Source organism: Eretmochelys imbricata, chromosome 6 (genome assembly GCF_965152235.1).
Source record: "Eretmochelys imbricata isolate rEreImb1 chromosome 6, rEreImb1.hap1, whole genome shotgun sequence".
Classification (NCBI taxonomy): domain Eukaryota; kingdom Metazoa; phylum Chordata; order Testudines; family Cheloniidae; genus Eretmochelys; species Eretmochelys imbricata.
The window spans coordinates 31487738-31505092 of NC_135577.1; the positions used below are offsets into that span (position 1 = coordinate 31487738).

General features: G+C 37.5%; 1 protein-coding gene across 27 annotated transcripts in view; it reads left to right on the forward strand.

Moving 5' to 3' along the window:
- Window positions 1-17355, forward strand: part of SOX6 (SRY-box transcription factor 6) — a 449851-nt gene that overhangs the window by 336403 nt on the left and 96093 nt on the right. For all 27 annotated transcript variants that reach the window (XM_077818342.1, XM_077818361.1, XM_077818360.1 and 24 more), the window contains one exon: window positions 7130-7209. In XM_077818342.1, coding sequence (XP_077674468.1) covers window positions 7130-7209 — 80 coding nt within the window. The remainder of the gene's footprint in view (window positions 1-7129; window positions 7210-17355) is intronic.

Consider the following 17355-nt stretch of genomic DNA (forward strand, 5'->3'; position numbering starts at 1 on the left):
GAAAAGCACCAAAGCACTTGCTTTAATCCAATTGATTTTATTTTTCCTGATTAGAGAGGCTTTCCTGAATTGGGGATTTAATGGCCACTCATGATCAGGACCTGGACTTCTCATCTCAAAGACAACACCTCCACTAGTGTCTTTTCAGGCTGTGTAAGTGAATTGGGTCAGTACTGACTCAAAAGGAAGAGTGCCACCTATTTATCACCAATACCTTTTCCTGCAGCATGTAGGTTTCTTTAGAACTCCCCCAGGCCTCACTACTTTGCTTTTGTCCTCTCAACTCACAACACAAGGTAGTATGGCTTCAGGCTATTTTATTACTCTTGTGAACAAAGAAAAAAATGTGTATAACAAATATTAAAATATTCAAGTAACTGACTAAAATGGAAGCCTGGATGTCTCAGGACATTGCTAATGGGATATGAAACTATTCACTAGTAGGTTACTGGTTTGAATCCAGCTCAGCTTGGTAGAAACCAGAAGTCACTATGATCTGACACTGTTCAGTGGCTTGTGTGAAACGAACATGTTTATATTTTAATGTATTTATGAAGTTCTCTGGCACGTATTGCTAAAGTAGCTGGCTGTGTTAGTTCAGTTTCTCTTGGACAGCTCTCATCATTAAAAAAAATCACCACAATTGGTATTGATTAGCGCCACCCTCTGCCCCCTTTTTGGCAATCTCAGTAGAGAGGTTTACGAAATAATGAAAATGGAGACAAAACTACACTATCTTTCTTCACTATCTTTCTTACAGGTTGTTCCTCTAGGTCAGGACTGAGGAACTTTGTGGGAATTTGCACTGCTCCTATTTGTGCTTTCATCTCCAGGACTATAAGACTAATTTGAGCACCAAACTCACTTATATTTTTAAAGGAAGGTTAAGAAAAGAAACAGACAACCCTTTAAACATTAAAATTTTTCTTCCCAGTTGCTTGCTCACTTTCTTTTTAATTTCCACCTTTTTTCATTTAGGCAAGGCGATATGTTTACTGTGCTAATTCTCCTTTTCATTTGGAAAGCACAGAGGGACAGATTTTGAGAAGTTTTCAGCTCCCAGCTGCTTCCACTTGTGACAACAGGAGCTACTGAGTGCGGAGCACTTTTGAAAATCTGGATACTTTGTTTAGTTGCTTAAGGAAGGGTGTGGTCTTTTGTGAATTTGGCCCCAAATTCCATACTATCTTAACCAAAAAAACCAGCTATTCTTATAAAAGACTGGGCCGGATCAAGTCCTTTCATGGAAAAACCCAAAGGAGAGAGCAAAGCTCTGTGTGGTTGTGAAGCCTTGCTCTTGGAAAGGTTGAGGAAGGCTTTGCAAAATGTACAGGCTACAGTTCCTACCAAAATCTGCTGGGAAAAGAACTCCCTTCTGCATGCAGCCAGGAATCATGGTGGATGGGTGCATGGCCCTTCTTTCCAAAGATTGGAGTTCCAGGAGATGAACCAGGCCAATGCTAGCAAACACACATCAAAAATAATAAATACATAGGGGAAAAAATGAAGTCCCATGCTCCCTTATGTAGCTCAAAGTGGTATAATGTAATTTTCCGGCATGGTAAGTACTAATTGAGAAATCAGAGCTGCATAGATCACTTAATTAATTTTTCATACATATTTCTTTCAGTATTTATACTGTATACAGGATTAATTAAAACTTGGGGGCGCTGTGCAACTAAAATTGTTGTGACAACTGACCTGCAGGCGCTTGATGAGCCTACCAAAGTACATGGCTATGGAGGTTGCACCATATTCCAGTGGATGCTTAGAGTGGCAGCTTTTAGAAAGCCAATATTTGCCAAGAGACTCCACACAGTTATTTTGCACTGGTTATTTTGCATTCTAATTACAGCGGAAGAACTGTGCTATCAGCAGATGGACAAATGCTGACCTTTTAATGGTAAGCACTGTACTTACCACTTGGCATTGATCAGCAATTTAGGTGCTGAACTTCTACAGCCATTCAATTCTCCCCCTTTCTCCAGCACAGAATAAGGGATTGAATTTAGCTTGACTGTTACATGTGTTCAGGCTTATAGGAATGTTATCAGGTTGGAGCATCATTGAACATGGTCACTAAGACCCTTGCAATGCCCTATCCTGAGGCATGAGTTATTTCCGATCCACTGATTTGGGCAGCGTGTAAGAGATTTCTTCTCCTTGCACTGAGTCAAGGTATTACCTCCTGCAGGTTTCATGACCCTTGTGAGAGAGCGGGAAAGGAGGATAAGGAAAGACCAAGGATATGGATTAACTGTAGACAGGAGTCAGGCCATTCTGTAAGCAGCTATGCTCCTTCTTTCTGTTTATGGCTGAGTGGGAGATGATCTGCTTTGGGAATACATTAGCTGTCTGCACTACCATTTTTTGCAATCTACGTAGCTTAGAAGGCCAGGGATAATTTCTGCTAGATAGAGACTTCTGACAAACATGTGTTGCAACAGTTCTTTTTCAGATGTATGAGGTGTAATGAGATAGACTAGTAAAGTTAGGAACTTTGGGTAGTTTAGGGTTTATCTAAATCAAGGGATGTAGATTGTGAAACCTGATTTTGCATTTGTTTGACTAATGTGCTGTCGTGTATTTCAAAGCAATTACTCATACCTCATGCATAAAGTTTATACAAATTGTGATTAGAAATATTGAGAAATGACTTCTATCTGCCTAACTGGAGCACTTTGCTGTTCATTATGTTTGCAATACGGAGAAATGTAAAAATAGGAATTGTTATTCCTGGTCACTGTGAGTAGCAAAAACATCTTTGGGCTGATTCTCCTCTGTTACACTGGGGTAAATGAGGAATAACTGTTGAAATCAGTGGAAATACATTGGTGTAAAGCTGATGAAAGTGAAGGGAGATTCAAACCCATAGTTATCAGACTGAACTTCAGACAGTTCCCACAACATTTAAAGTTTGTCGGAAACACATGATAACTTCCTCAAATTACATGCCTAGCTAATCTAAATGACTGGCATCTTGACATCTTTGATTGATACACTTTGGTTCTGTTTCCAGTTGTTGGAGACGTCCTTTCATAAAATGTTAACAGTAGTTTGAAATGTTAAAACTGTGTGTGTATTCTCAATGAGTCGCTCTTATTGTCTACTTAGTGAAATGGCTGGACATCTTTGAGTAGCAGAGGTGCTTAAAACAAACCTATGAGAGTCTTGTTCCTAGTGGAAATTCCATAAGACTCCATTAAAATTCTTCTAACGGTTCCTACTGGCTTCTCCTGGTTGGAACCATGAATCAGTAGCCTCAGGAATCACTATACCAATACATATGTTGCTCAGTATAAAACCTGACTTAACAGTAGTACCAGTAGTAGCCAGATGAACAGTTTCACCTGCAAATTCTACTTTTTTACCATAGGCAAATGCTTGTCACTGCAACTGCATTTATTGAGGGGACAAGATCCCAATATGACACTGCCTTGGTGATACCTGACCCAAACAGTAGCACAACTGTTGCCATTTTATGGATTAGACTCTCCAAAGGATCTCCACAGCCTATTGTCTTTATTAACAGTTTGACTAATCCTAATGTCCTTACATAAACAAAACTCCCATCTTCTGCAAAGACTATAGGACTGGGCATCAGCTTTGTTACACTGATGCAAAATAGCAAACAGTGTGATGGAATGAGTAGAGGTAGCTGCAAACTCTCCCCAGACTCTTTATTACCATTGGAAAATGCACAAATGTCAGTTTCCAACCCCATATCAGATGTCTGTAGAATTTCAAGGAAATTTACCAAAATGAGTAAATATCTGGCATATCTTGCAAGATGGAGTGGAGCCATATGTCTTTCAAAATGTGTTAAAAACAAAGACAAGTGGCAAAACTGAGGAGAAAATGAATCTAACAGACTTGTCCATTCTGTGTTTCCTGCCTCATAGGCCACCAAACCTTGATCTGAAAAGCAAGTCCTCTCCTCTTGTGAATACGATCAATTGAGCTTTATTGCTGAATCCAAGAAAAACTAAGTAAGAGATATTTAGTTGTTCTAGCTGCAGAACAATGTGGTCCAACTGTGTGCTGCCTTTATTCAGTTAGAAATGTTGCCCAATCTGACAGTGAAACAAAAGTCTGGCAAAGTTTTGTATGGCTTGTAAACACCAACTTATATATAAACAATAGCAGCCAAACATAAATAGACAATCAACAAAACAGGAAGATTGAAGAGATCAGTTTGTAAAATGAGAAGGAATGTTCAGATTTTCTTCTTCAGGCATTCTTCTCACTCCCTGGTTATCAAAGGCCAGTACACACCGGTACCTCAAGCAGACCTGTTTCAACATGTTGTGTCTTCCTTTCTACGAAGAATGGGTCCTCACGCAAGCATTCCAAATCCAGAAACAAATTTGAAAAAAATTGCTACAACATGTTGACTGATTTCTTGCCAACACAGCTACCGAGAAGCTTCTTGATCCATTCTTGCATGGAGAAAATTAGAGGGGTAAAATATGTATCTTCTGTAATTAAAAATTTAAACCAGTCCATGCCCTGAGTGCTTGCTTTCCTTGAGGTGCGGGGGAGGGAAAGTACCTTTGTTCTGCCTTTACTCCTGGGTGTCAGCAAAGCATTCCCTAGCTCTAGAGGTATTAAGTTTTGTTCTCAGAATAATGATACTACAGTATACCAGGATTTAACCATGCACGGATTACTTTAAAATGCTCAAGTTTGAACCAAAGAAAGAGACAACACTGTATTTTTTTTAAAAAACCCATAAATATGAATTCATATTTTTTCATCAAGAAAAGGGAAAAACTGTTTGTAGCAGCAGGTGAGCCAGGGTGTGGTAGAGAAACTAATAAATTAACAGTGAAGCTATATATATATATATATATATATATATATATATATTCTAGCTATTTCAAACCATAGAAGCATGACAGCTGTGAAAAAGGAGTGCCGCAGGGAATTCTTTTAGAGTTTGATTTTTTTTAAAATATGTTTGACATGGAAAATGTTTTAATACAAATAAAGCAACTGGTATTGAACTTAAAAAGTGGAGGGAGGGGGAGAGAGATTACTGTGTGGAACGGGAATGAATAATTCATGATATTTAAAGAAAGAATGCCTCCAAAATGTTCTGCAAGACAGTCCATGCTGATAGCTTGAATGGTTATTTTCCCCCCCATTTAAAGCATCATTAATTCAACATCTTTGTGGGGTTTTTTTAAATCTGGTAAGATATTTACCAAAGAAACATTATTTAACTTAGATTAGGATATTCTTTATTCAGATAGTTTAGTTTAGATATCAAGGAGATTGGCAGAATTATTTAAACATAAAGAGACAGTCTTGTACTATCAGAAAATAATTTAGTTGTTGTTTAAAAAAAACACTGCAAACTAAAATCAACCTCATGGAAGGGGGAAAAATAAGATCAGATATTTTGAACATTACTCCATAGGATACCAGCACAATATAGTGTTAGTGAATGCATTGTAGCAGAGCTCCATATGCAATCAGAAGCCAATTGTTACTGGACTGTGTACAAGCACATACTGTGCTCAATGGTCTGATGAGGTATTATGGATATGATGCAAAGAGACCTTGTGGATTAGAAACTCACAATTTGTTAAAAAGTGAAAACAACTTAACATTTACACTGAGCTGGCTGAGTACAGTAGCACTTCAGGTGGTAAACAATTCCAACGAATCCAATGACTTTGTGACAGCTTCAGGTATTAATGTATATTTGAAAAAAAAAAAGCCCTTGGAATTTCCTCACTATATTATTCTGGATGCCTTTCCTTTGTGTCTTCATTATTATATTCTACTTTCAATGTAAAAAAAAAGTTGAAAATAATGTGATTATTATAAATATAAAAAATGTTCAGAGGAGCAGCCTATTAAAATATAGCCTAGAGAGAGTACATAACACTGACTTTAAATAAGGAGCCAGAGCCAAAGTGATACTCCATTAAATCATGGTTATAGTGTAATTTATCCATCACTGTATTAATTTTTATATTACAGGTTCCACAGTTCCACTGCTAAACTATTTTCTTTGCCAGCATTCCTTCATCCTTTACATTGACTAAGCATGGTTTCAGAGTAGCAGCTGTGTTAGTCTGTATTCGCAAAAAGAACGAGGAGTCCTTGTGGCTCCTTAGAGACTAACACATTCAACTAAGCATGTTAATGTTACTGTATGACAGGGATCATTGCAGTGTCTTGAAGTGGGAATTCCTATAGACTGTTATGATACGCAAAGTTGCAGCGCTCATTTCAGATAGACAACATATCTTATTTTTCAGCATATTAATCATAATTGAAATGAACAATTATTTAAGTTATCTAAGGATGCTGAGTTCCTTAAGCTCTCAGAAATGGAGGGTAATCAGCACCTTCCTGTGTTGAGATCTAAAATGCTATGTAGAAATTAAGTTTTTGTGCTGTTCACAAGCTGTGAAGTTTTCATATAATCTTTTCAATAAAAAAATCTGCTATGATTAAAATACCTTTCATATGGGCATCTCAAAGCACTTTACCAATACCGGTTAATCCTCACAGCAGCCCTTTGAAATGAGGAGGTATTGCCACCCTCATTTTAGAGATGAGAAAACTTAGGTCACAGAGAAGTTCCAGAACTTGTCACACATTGAGTAAATGACAGAGCAGGGAACAGAACACAAAAACTGTAAGGCCTGATCCCCAGAGGTTCTGTACAACTGCATCTGCCATTATCTTTAGAGGGTACTCAGTAGATCTCAGGATTGGGCCCTAGCTCCAAGATCTAGACCATATTATATAATTCAATCAGTATTTTTGAAAGTCATTAAACTTTATCATAAGTACGGATATGTTTTATGATATGTAATAGAGTGTACATGCTTGAATTGCACATTTACTCCTTTTAATAAAAAACATGAGCGTCACATTTATGTTTTGCCAGTTTGCCTACCAGCTATCTGGTAACAAAAAGTTCCAAGGTAGCACTGCAAGTCTGTGCCCAGCTAAACCTTTTGTTTTTGCAGATGTTTGAGCTTAGAGGAGTGTTGTAGGGCTTAGAGCAGCGTTGTGGAGCACAGGCAATGCGAGGTCCATGTTTGCACTTGCCTGCTGCTATTCTCTGCTCATTGTCTAAACCTGTATGCATTGTTCTCCTCGACAGGTGATAACTACCCTGTGCAGTTCATTCCATCAACAATGGCAGCTGCTGCTGCTTCTGGACTCAGCCCTTTACAGCTCCAGGTATGTGCCAGAACAAAAAAATGTGGGACAGAAGCCAACACTTTAGAAGAAAACTGCTAACCACTAACCAGCTGTATGCTAAATAATAGTCTGAATGTTAAATAATTTTTTAAGCATAGCCCAGAAGAATTAACACCTTATATACTTACCACACTGAAAATATAACAGCATGCTGTGAAAGAAAGACAACATTATGACTTTGTACTGTGTGTTGTATGTCAACTGAATGAATAATTTTTTTTAATTATATGACCAGTTGTCAGGAGATATGTTCAGAGATCTTTTCCAGCTTTATTTTCCTCTGACTCTCTCCCTCTAAGTGCGTTACATGAGCTATAGCTGGGGCATTGTGTATGTCAGAAAAATATGCTTTGTTGTTTCTTTTTACTTTTTCTTTCAGTTGCTTTTTCTCTCAAACAGTATGGTGACAACTGTTTCATAAATTGCTAACTCTCAGCTTCCGTAATTATGTAATCTCAACCTTTCCATGCATTAAGCTGCTCAGATGCTGGGGCAGTGAGGGTTCTGGGTTTGGTCCCTGGCTAGGTCATTTATTTGTTTTCACCATATATGGAAGTAAATGTCATGTGAAAATGATTTGCACACCAAATTATTAGCCTTTAAAAACAGGAACAAAGAGAAGCCAGGCAATTATAGACAAGTCAGCCTAACTTGGATACCTGGAAAGATACTGGAACAATTTATTAAACAATCACCTAAGAGTATGATCACTTGATAAATGATCGCCAACATGGATATGTCAAGAACAAATCATGCTGAACCAACCCAAAAGGATAGAGAGGAAGTGGTAGACATGATTTATCTTGATCTTAAGACAGTTTTTGACACAATTCCACATGACATTCTTATAAGCAAACTTGGGAAATGTGGTGTAGATGAAACCACTATAAAGTGGGCGTACAGCTGTTTGAGAAACTCATCTCAAAGAGAAAAGGAGTACTTGTGGCACCTTAGAGACTAACCAATTTATTTGAGCATAAGCTTTCGTGAGCTACAGCTCACTTCATCGGATGCAATGAATCATCCAATGAAGTGAGCTGTAGCTCACGAAAGCTTATGCTCAAATAAATTGGTTAGTCTCTAAGGTGCCACAAGTACTCCTTTTCTTTTTGTGAACACAGACTAACACGGCTGTTACTCTGAAACCTGTCATCTCAAAGAGTAGTTATCAATGGTTCACTGTCAAATTGGGAGGATATATCTAGTAGTGTCCCACAGGGTACTGGCTTGGTACTATTCAATATTTTCACAAATGACTTTGAAAATGCAGAGTATGTTTATAAAATTAGCAGATGACACCAAGCTGAGAGGGGTTGGTAGCATTTTGGAGGACAGGATTAGAATTCAAAAGGACCTTGATAAATTGGAGAATTGGTCTGAAATCACCAAGGCAACATTCAGTAAAGACAAGGACTGTATTAGGAAGGAAAAATCAAATGCACAAGTACAAAATGTAGAATAACTGGTGTTTAGTGCAAGGAGAGTTTGTGTGAAACAAGTGCTTTTATTTTTAATTTTACATTCACAAACTAGAGCCTGCTCCTAGATACAGCAGGTAGCTCTCTGTTCTGACCAGCATTGAGAGCACTTCATTGCTATAAATGTAAACCTTTGAACTCTCCAGCCACAACACATAATAATAGCAGCTACTTCACACAGAAGGCCTGTGTTGTAACAATGGATTAATTGATTGCCAATTAACTCAAGGTAATTAAAACATTTGTAAAGGCTAGTGCAGATCCTCCTCATATACTTGTTCCAGATTACACACATTTGTGGCTTATCCTGTTAAAAAACTGTAATGAAGACAAGCCCAGTGTCTCACCGTCTACCCCATTATTTATACCTGTGCTAGCTGGGTGTGCAGGTCTGAACTCTACACGCCACCACAAGTGACCCACCTTCAGGGGCACAAGAGATCTCTCAGGTAACTAGGACCAATCCTATGGGCCAGACGTACACTAGCAAAAAAGGTTCACCGTGAACAGTTACACTGAAGTAAAGCTACACCTTGCCCTGTATACACTATGTTTTTACAACCTTAGCTATCTCATTGTAAAATAAAATAAAAAAATAAAAAACTCTTTAAAACTCAGGTGTAGATGTAGCTATGGAGAGTTCTAAATATCATGGCGGAGACTTGGGACTGGTGTGTATTCAGTGGGGAGTCAGTGCAGCGAGCAGAGCGCTGGACTGATGTGTTCATGGCAATCTGTGTTGCACGATTTCAAGGTGTTTATGTTCACCTTTTCAGCTTCAAGCATATGTGAATGAATCCATCCAAATCTGCTGTCTGCTGGGTAGTTTGCAAATACAGTACCACATACACATGTGGCAGGTATGCATAGTGGTTGTGTACCATTGCTGGTGAATCTGTACAACACATGCCTGTTGCTCTAATTAGTGAGAGTGATGAAACTTGCAAATCATTTCTCCTCACTGCTTCTTTTCATATCCTTATCTTAATCCCTCTTCTTTCTTGCCGCCTTGATTTTTTCTTTCTACTTTTTAAAAGTTTGAACTCATTTAATCAAAATCTCCTGTAGGCTCATGTGCAAGCTTTCACAGCAGTCCTGGCAGTCCTATTACTAGGAAATCTTGTATCAGCTTAGTTGACACACAACTCAGCTGTCCCAGCAGACCTGACTGCATTAAATCTTGTGCAAAGTCCCCCCAAAAAGAGGAAAAATGTTACAGCGTGTTCTTTATTGTTTAAAAATCTGCTTTCATTTTTGGGTATTTCTACAAAGCAGTTTATATGGTAAAGAAGGAAATGTCGCAACTCTGTCAACAATTTCTGATAAACTGTTGATAGTAATGAAGCATTACAATTATGTTAGCTGGAGTTATTCCTAAACAAAGTGAGCTCCATAAAACCTATGGTTCATAACTTTTTCTCCTGATCTAGTTGTGTAATTTGTCCTTCAAAGTTTATCACTTATAACATTAATGAGCCTTGGCAAGTCTTAACTATGGTTGCAGCTGTGTTCTGGAAGCCTGAAGGTTTTATAATCAAGTAAAGAGAAAGAGTTTTAAAATTGTAAACAAATACACATTTGTCTATTTCTATTCTTCCTCTTTTATCTTTCTTCCTAATTGCAGACAAAGTAAATGACCTTTTGTTACACCGCTGGGTGCAGATCCAATGCACTGCTGAAGCATTGCACAGTGTGCCTCAGGGGCACAATATTAGTAGAGTGAAGGCCAAAGAATGCTATTTTTAGTTGAACAGTTCAGCAGATGGAGGCATGAATACTCATATATCTGAAGGTTGAGGGGTTTGAACCATTAATTTTGATAATGTATTTAACCCTGGGAACAATCAGAAACTGTAACTCTGAGGTTACAGTGCTTTTGACCTCTAGAGAACAGAGGGCACTCAGTACAGTAAACAATATATTACATTTCTACTTATACCAATTCTCTCACACATATAAATTTCAGAACACAGTTGACATTTGCTTTCCTCAGCTATTTTAGTGCTGGTCCTTAAAGTAAGTCAAGAAGAATGTGCAGGAAAGAGGCCAATGTAATGCGACAGTCATGTAAATATAGACTTTAAATAGCTAAGACGTTAAATGTGGCTGTTTATGAAGAAATATTATTCTCTTGAACTAGAGTCTTAGTGACTTATTATTTCAATGAAAAAGTTGTTTTAGTGGACTGCCTCTCTTTATGAAGTTTCCTCTATATGTTGTAACCTTAAAGCAATTTTTTATTGAGGCTAATGTGGTCAGATGGTCTTAGCATTGACAGAAGGTGATTTGGTCCCACTCTGTTACCACATCATGTAAAGTGATATACCTGCCTTATGTCTTCTTATTAAATGATGCATGCTCCTCTTCAGCAAATATAGCAGTTAAATATCACACAGCGTAAATATTTCTAATTAAAATATCTCCATGTGTCAGCATATTGGTAATGTATTATTTTAATCCATTTATTTTGTTTATGAAACAGTGACATATGTTTAGATTGTGAAATATATGAGCCTTAAAAATCTCTTTATTGAAGAAAATTAATTCCTACAATGCTGTCTCGGTAATGTGTTCACTCACCCAGTCAGTCACTGGCAGAGCTGCCACTCTTAATGTTGGCTAGACACACTTTAGCAGTTTTATCTGACATAACATTCTCGGATGTAGGCAATAATAATTTTTTCAAATGCAAAAACCATTGGATTTTCCTTTCTTTTTTAACCCAACGAAGAATGGGAATTGGGTAAACACGAAAGAGATTCAGTGAGACCAATCAAAATTAAAATCAGCCAGTTACCTTTTCAAAGGTAGACACTGTAATTTGTTTGTCAGCAGGTAGGTGTTTGGGTCAGCACTGTGAGTGAGTGACTGTCAGCGGGAATTCCTACAAGACAAGTAATTTCACTCAATGTATTACTGACAGATTGCTTACCTCTTCGAATCACTAGAGAAAACAAACTTAATATTGTTACAGGCAGAGCTTCTGTCTTCATTAGCCTCGTAGAATGATTTTATCTAGCACTCAAAGACTACTGAGCTCTGGGTGGGCATATTTTAACAGAATGCTTCTTATTATGATACTGTGAGTAGTGGCCTAAATTAAGGGAATGGCATGTGCAAATTTAGGTTTGTGGAAATAGTCATTTAAATATTTTTGTTGTGTTATTTTATTTCATAGAAATTGTGGGGCAAAAAGCTCAAAAAGAAAGAAAGAGAGGTTTTAATGCAGCTTTGAGAGAGCAAGCAAGCTCTTTAATACAAAAATAAAATTAAAAGCTTGCCAAGCCTGCAACAATTAGACAAATTTAATTAAAATTAAAAGAATATTTATACATGTTCTCTTCTTCCTTCTCAATGGGTGCGTGAGCATGTGTGTGTAATATCTCTGTTATCAAGTTTAATTATATCAATGGTAATGAAAGGGTATCAATGAAAATGATGTCAGTGAGTTGCTGTTTCACTTTCTCCTTGCACAGTTTGGGGTTTTTTGGGGCTGGATACTTAATCCCTTGACCCTGCTCCCTATGTTTTCTCTCATTCTTTCTGATCTCCAGTTTAATTTCCATCTTTGGTGAGTTTGAATTTCTTTGCACCTTGGCAGTGTAGATTTCATCTCTTTATGAAGAAGAGCGCAGGAGGGGAGAATGAGATGTGGCACAGTATTAAGAGACTAAATGACAAATATTTAAATTCACTCATCATCAGGAAGCGCATATGTATAGAGTTTGGATATCAGACTGTTTACTGCAGCTCTTGTTTTAATGTGGATAGGTTGAATGAAAATTCAAACCCATGTGAACATGGAAGATTGAGTGTTTCAATCTGAACAGAAAGTTTATGCAGCCGAACAACTGGCTTCCTCTGATCACAAGCAAAAGTACTTTTAAAAGCTGTTTTTCAGTGGCTATTAAGACATATGCCAGCAGTGTGTATCCACTCCAAAGCCAGTCAGAAGAAGCAAATAAGCTACTGCTACACTGACCAATAGTCCCCTATAGACCAGTGCTATGATATTTCATGAGAGGGCTGGCACAATTTTAAAAACTTTATTTTAATTGTGATGTGTCTTTGGGGAGCATGCTAGCTATGAAACCCACTCAGAGCTGGCAGTTGCATCCCTCCAAGCTTTTTCGACATGTATATGGTATATACCTTTTGGGAATTGGCTGTGAAGTGTATTTCTGGAAGTTCATTACATTTCTGACAGCCTTATAGCAAACTTTTTAATGTGAACTATAGGTTACACGCAGAAAAGGATTTTCAGTACAAGGTTGTTCACATATCCAAATCGTTATCGTTTTTAATGTACTTATAGATCCATAAGTATGGAGAACAATGCAACAAAGGCAGTTCTGTGTGGAGATAGTAAATACAGTAGGGCACTGTACATGTACAGACATTCCACTGCCATATCTCCATCCCCTTGCTGGCTAATTGTTAGAGTAGTAGTAATATGAATAACTCAGTTTCCCTCTGAAGTAAAAGTTATAAGTATGGTAACATCTAGAAGAGGAAGTCATTTAAAAAAATGGAAAAAGACAGAAAAAATTTCTTAAAGTTTCATAGACTGGGAAGTTAACATCATTTGTTTTCTTTGGGTGGTCTTTGAATAAACAAAGGAAGCATTTCCTACAAGTGGCCCAGTTTAGACAAAAACTAAAAGACAATTCATAGCTAAAAGAAAACAAGAAAATATTCTAGAAATCAGTTATCAGGGTCACTGGGGCAAGCCTCTTAAGATGATGAGATGTGAATATTTTTGTTCCTCCCATTCTGATGGTCTAAGATGTGGTGTATTTGTTTGGCGAGTAATGTTTTTAGAATCAGCATGGCTGAAAAATTAGATAACCATATTAACTGTACTAACTCTTGAGTTTATGTCTCACAAGAAGTATTGGAATCATCTGTCCGTTCATAGACTCAGCATGAAGGCTACATAAGCATTCCATACCGGATTCACAGAAGGTATGCATATAACTCAAAACAAAAGAAGTGTGCAGGAAGTCAAGGAAAAAACAAGCATGGCTAAGTGGCAACATTCAAAGAGTTATTCAAGACAAAAAGGAATCCTTCACAAAACCAAAACCCCAATCCCAGTGACACAAATAACCAACAAATAGAATGGAGCAGAGACTGTGCTGACAGGTGTTATGTAATATGGAAATTAGGAGGGCTAACATCCATTTGAACTACAAATAGGCAGATGTAAAAACAAATAAAAAAGAAATTATTTAAGACTATTAGAAGCAGGAGTGTGAAATTGGTAGGGCTGTTGGACTTCTTGGGAGTAAAGGGATCACTTGGGAGTGAATTGGTAGGGCTGCTGGAGTTCCTGGGAATAAAGGAATCACTACAGGAGGATAAGGGTATTGTAGAGAAGCTAAATGATTTGTCCCATACACTTCAGGATGAAAGGAAGACAAGACATCAGAAATGTGGTTTATGTAGGCCACAACTTTATAAAGTAACACATCTGGGAATTATATTGTAATAACTCATCCAGTGCAGCCCATCCCTTCTTTGTAATCCATTCAACGTGGGGGAGGGATGCGATCAGCCCCCTACTCTGTTGGCTAGGTCTCAGTACCATTGCTGAGACCCCACTGTCCTCCCTTATCTGAGGGCTAAGAGGGAAAGGAAGAGAGGATTGTATCCTCCCTATACCAGTCATTAGGAACCCCAACCCCATTCCCTACCTAATTTAGCAGGTGCCGTCTCCTAATCTGCTTCCAATTCTGGTTTATCAGGGAACCAGACCCCTACTGAACGATTACCTGCACTGGGCACTTGCCACTAGGATGCTCCAGGAATTTGCTTAGCTGCTTCCTCTCACCTCTCACCTCTCACCTCTGCCAGATTCTCCGATTGGGGAAAGGGGAACATACTTGCACATGTGGTGGTTGTGCGTAGAAATTAGACAGTTTTGGATGGAAATTATTAAAGAGATTCATTAAAGAGATTCATTTTATGACAAAATATTGGCTTCCTAGAGATCCCTTGACCTGCTTACTTAATGCTCCAGTAAAACATCTGCATTTTAAACAGAGCACATTAATTTTCTTCTTATTGTTAGGTGCTAGACTTTGAATTGCATGTTATTGGAAAAAATGTGACCCCTCCTCCTATGAAATTTCGGCATAGTAAAATGTAGACAGCCCTTGGAACAGAAAAGCTTACCTATCAAGTACATAGACAAGAGAAGCACCAAAAATAGGATATGTATTTAGAAATTGTCACCCTTTTTTGGGATGCTCAGCAGAGGAGGGGTCTCCAGCCAGCAAACCAGAATCTTTAGCCAGGTTCTTTAAATATTAACCTGGTCCTAAATAAGTAATTGCAGTATAGTATGTTAGCGTTTGATTGTAACGTTTTCTTAATAAAATGTTTTAAAAATACTTCCCTATTAGGAGGGCTAACGTGGAATTTATATAGCAAATAGCCAGACATAAAAACAAGTAACAAAATATTATTTCAGAATATTAGAAGTAGGAACACTGACCATGAATTGGTAGAGCTGCAGAACTTCTTGGAAGCAATAAAGGAGGATAGTTGCTGAGAGAGAGTAGAAAATAGAATCAAAATAAATTATCACTTTTAAACAGGGAAAAAAGCTTAATTGTGAGGTGTCCTGAGGTCCCAGCCTCAAATCTGATTTGTTTAATATATTTAGAATTTTGTTACAGTTTTTATTAATGATTGGAATTGGGAGTGAACAGTGAGGGGGAAAAATATTCAGGTAACCAACAATTATTCAGATTAGTAAAGGCCAGAGAAAACTGAAGAATTTCAGAGGGATCTTACAAAGCTAAGCTGAACTGGTAATATGGAGGTAGATTAAATTCAATGTTGAAAAAAGCAAGGTGGTGCTCATTGAAAGGAATAATTGTGAACAACTTGCTGAGTTCTAAATTAACTATAACCACTCAGGAAAAAGTTGGGCTACATAATGAAAACCTCTGCTACCTGTACAGCAGTGGTCAAAAAGCAAACAAGGTGTTAAAAAGTATAAAGAATAGGATAAAAATAATACTGGAAGTATCATAATACCACTATGTGAATCAATGGTATGTTTTCACCTGTGTTACAGTATGCAGTTCTAGTTATCCACCTCAAAAGAGATATAGAAGAAATAGAAAGTGTTTATAGATGGATGACCAAAATGACACAGAGAGACTGCTATATGAGGAGAGACTGAACATAGTTGGACTGTTACATTTAGATAGAGATGTCAGAAAGGTGTATGAATAATGGTGTAGTAAAGGTAAAATTGGGCTCTTCTGTTTGAGCTTTCCCATAATGTGAGAATAAGGGGACATTAATGAAATCAAAAGACAACAAATTAAAAATGGATAAAAGGAAATACTTTTTCACGGTGTAATATTAGACTTTGGAACTCATTGCCACAAGATATTGAGTCAAGATATCAGTGCTTGGGAGGATTACAAAAAGACTACACGTGTGGATAATGAGAACACCTTCAGTTATATTAGATAGAATAAAAATGGGATATGTACTTCAGGGAGTAAACCAACTACTAACTAACTGGAGTGGACAGATTATTCCATAATTATCCACTACCAGATTTCTTGCATTGTCCTCTGACTGGCCACTGTCAGAGGAAAGATTCTAGACTAGGTGGACCAGTGGTCTGAGCTGGTGTGTGAATTCCTGTGTTCATAGAAAGAAAAATTTGGGTAAAAAATAGCAGAGTAATACTGAAGAGAACACACAGAGGAAATTTCAGACCACATTTTGAAACAGGCCCCACAGAGTCTGCCTTTGTAAATTCTTCATTTGCAGGTCGAAGATACATTCATACACAACACTCGTAACTGGGTTTACAGTTACTTGATTTTGATGTGCAACTGTGGAATTTATACACACACAATTGCAGGGGTAATTGTAGAGGCCCATTTTGCTCTTAATTTTTAAAATTATTTAAAACAAATAATTTGTTTGAAAGTGCATGTAAGTTCTAAATATACAGTAAGAAATTTGTATGAGATCTGCAAATGGCCCGTAATGTAATTATTTTAAAAGTTTAAAAATAGCTTTTAACTAGGGCTGTTTTATGGTTCACAAAGAAGACATTTTACTGTTTTTTGCATTTAAATCTATGTTGAAAATATATTGACTTATCAGGTAACACAGCATGCTGAGAGGGGACAAAACCATTTTTTAATGATATGTTAATTGAATGGGATGCTAGAGATGCACCTGAATGACTTTTTTCCCAGATGTGCCCCAGCTGAGTGATAAAGCTTCTCCTGATCAGTAGAGCCAGTAGATATTTATTATATCCCTAGTTGTCATCTTCCAGTTTTGCTAGTGAAAATAATGCCATGGCTGTGAACTACAGTGTGAACTGTCTGTGGCTCTTCAGTAGTAGATAAGTTATATAGCTTAAACCTGCAAATTGCACTTTGAAAACATACCTCTTAATTGTGACTTTCAGAGTCTTCTCACAAGATGGAGACACCACCACATGGGCTTAAAAGTGAGGTAATTTAACTGGGACTCTTTCTCTTCCCTGATTCTCATCCACTTGTAGGAGTAGTGACTTCTTGTTTTCTCATGGGAGCCTGTAGAAGTTTAATTATATCAGTTTTGCCTCTCAGCATCATTAGTAAATAAATGACTAATTTTT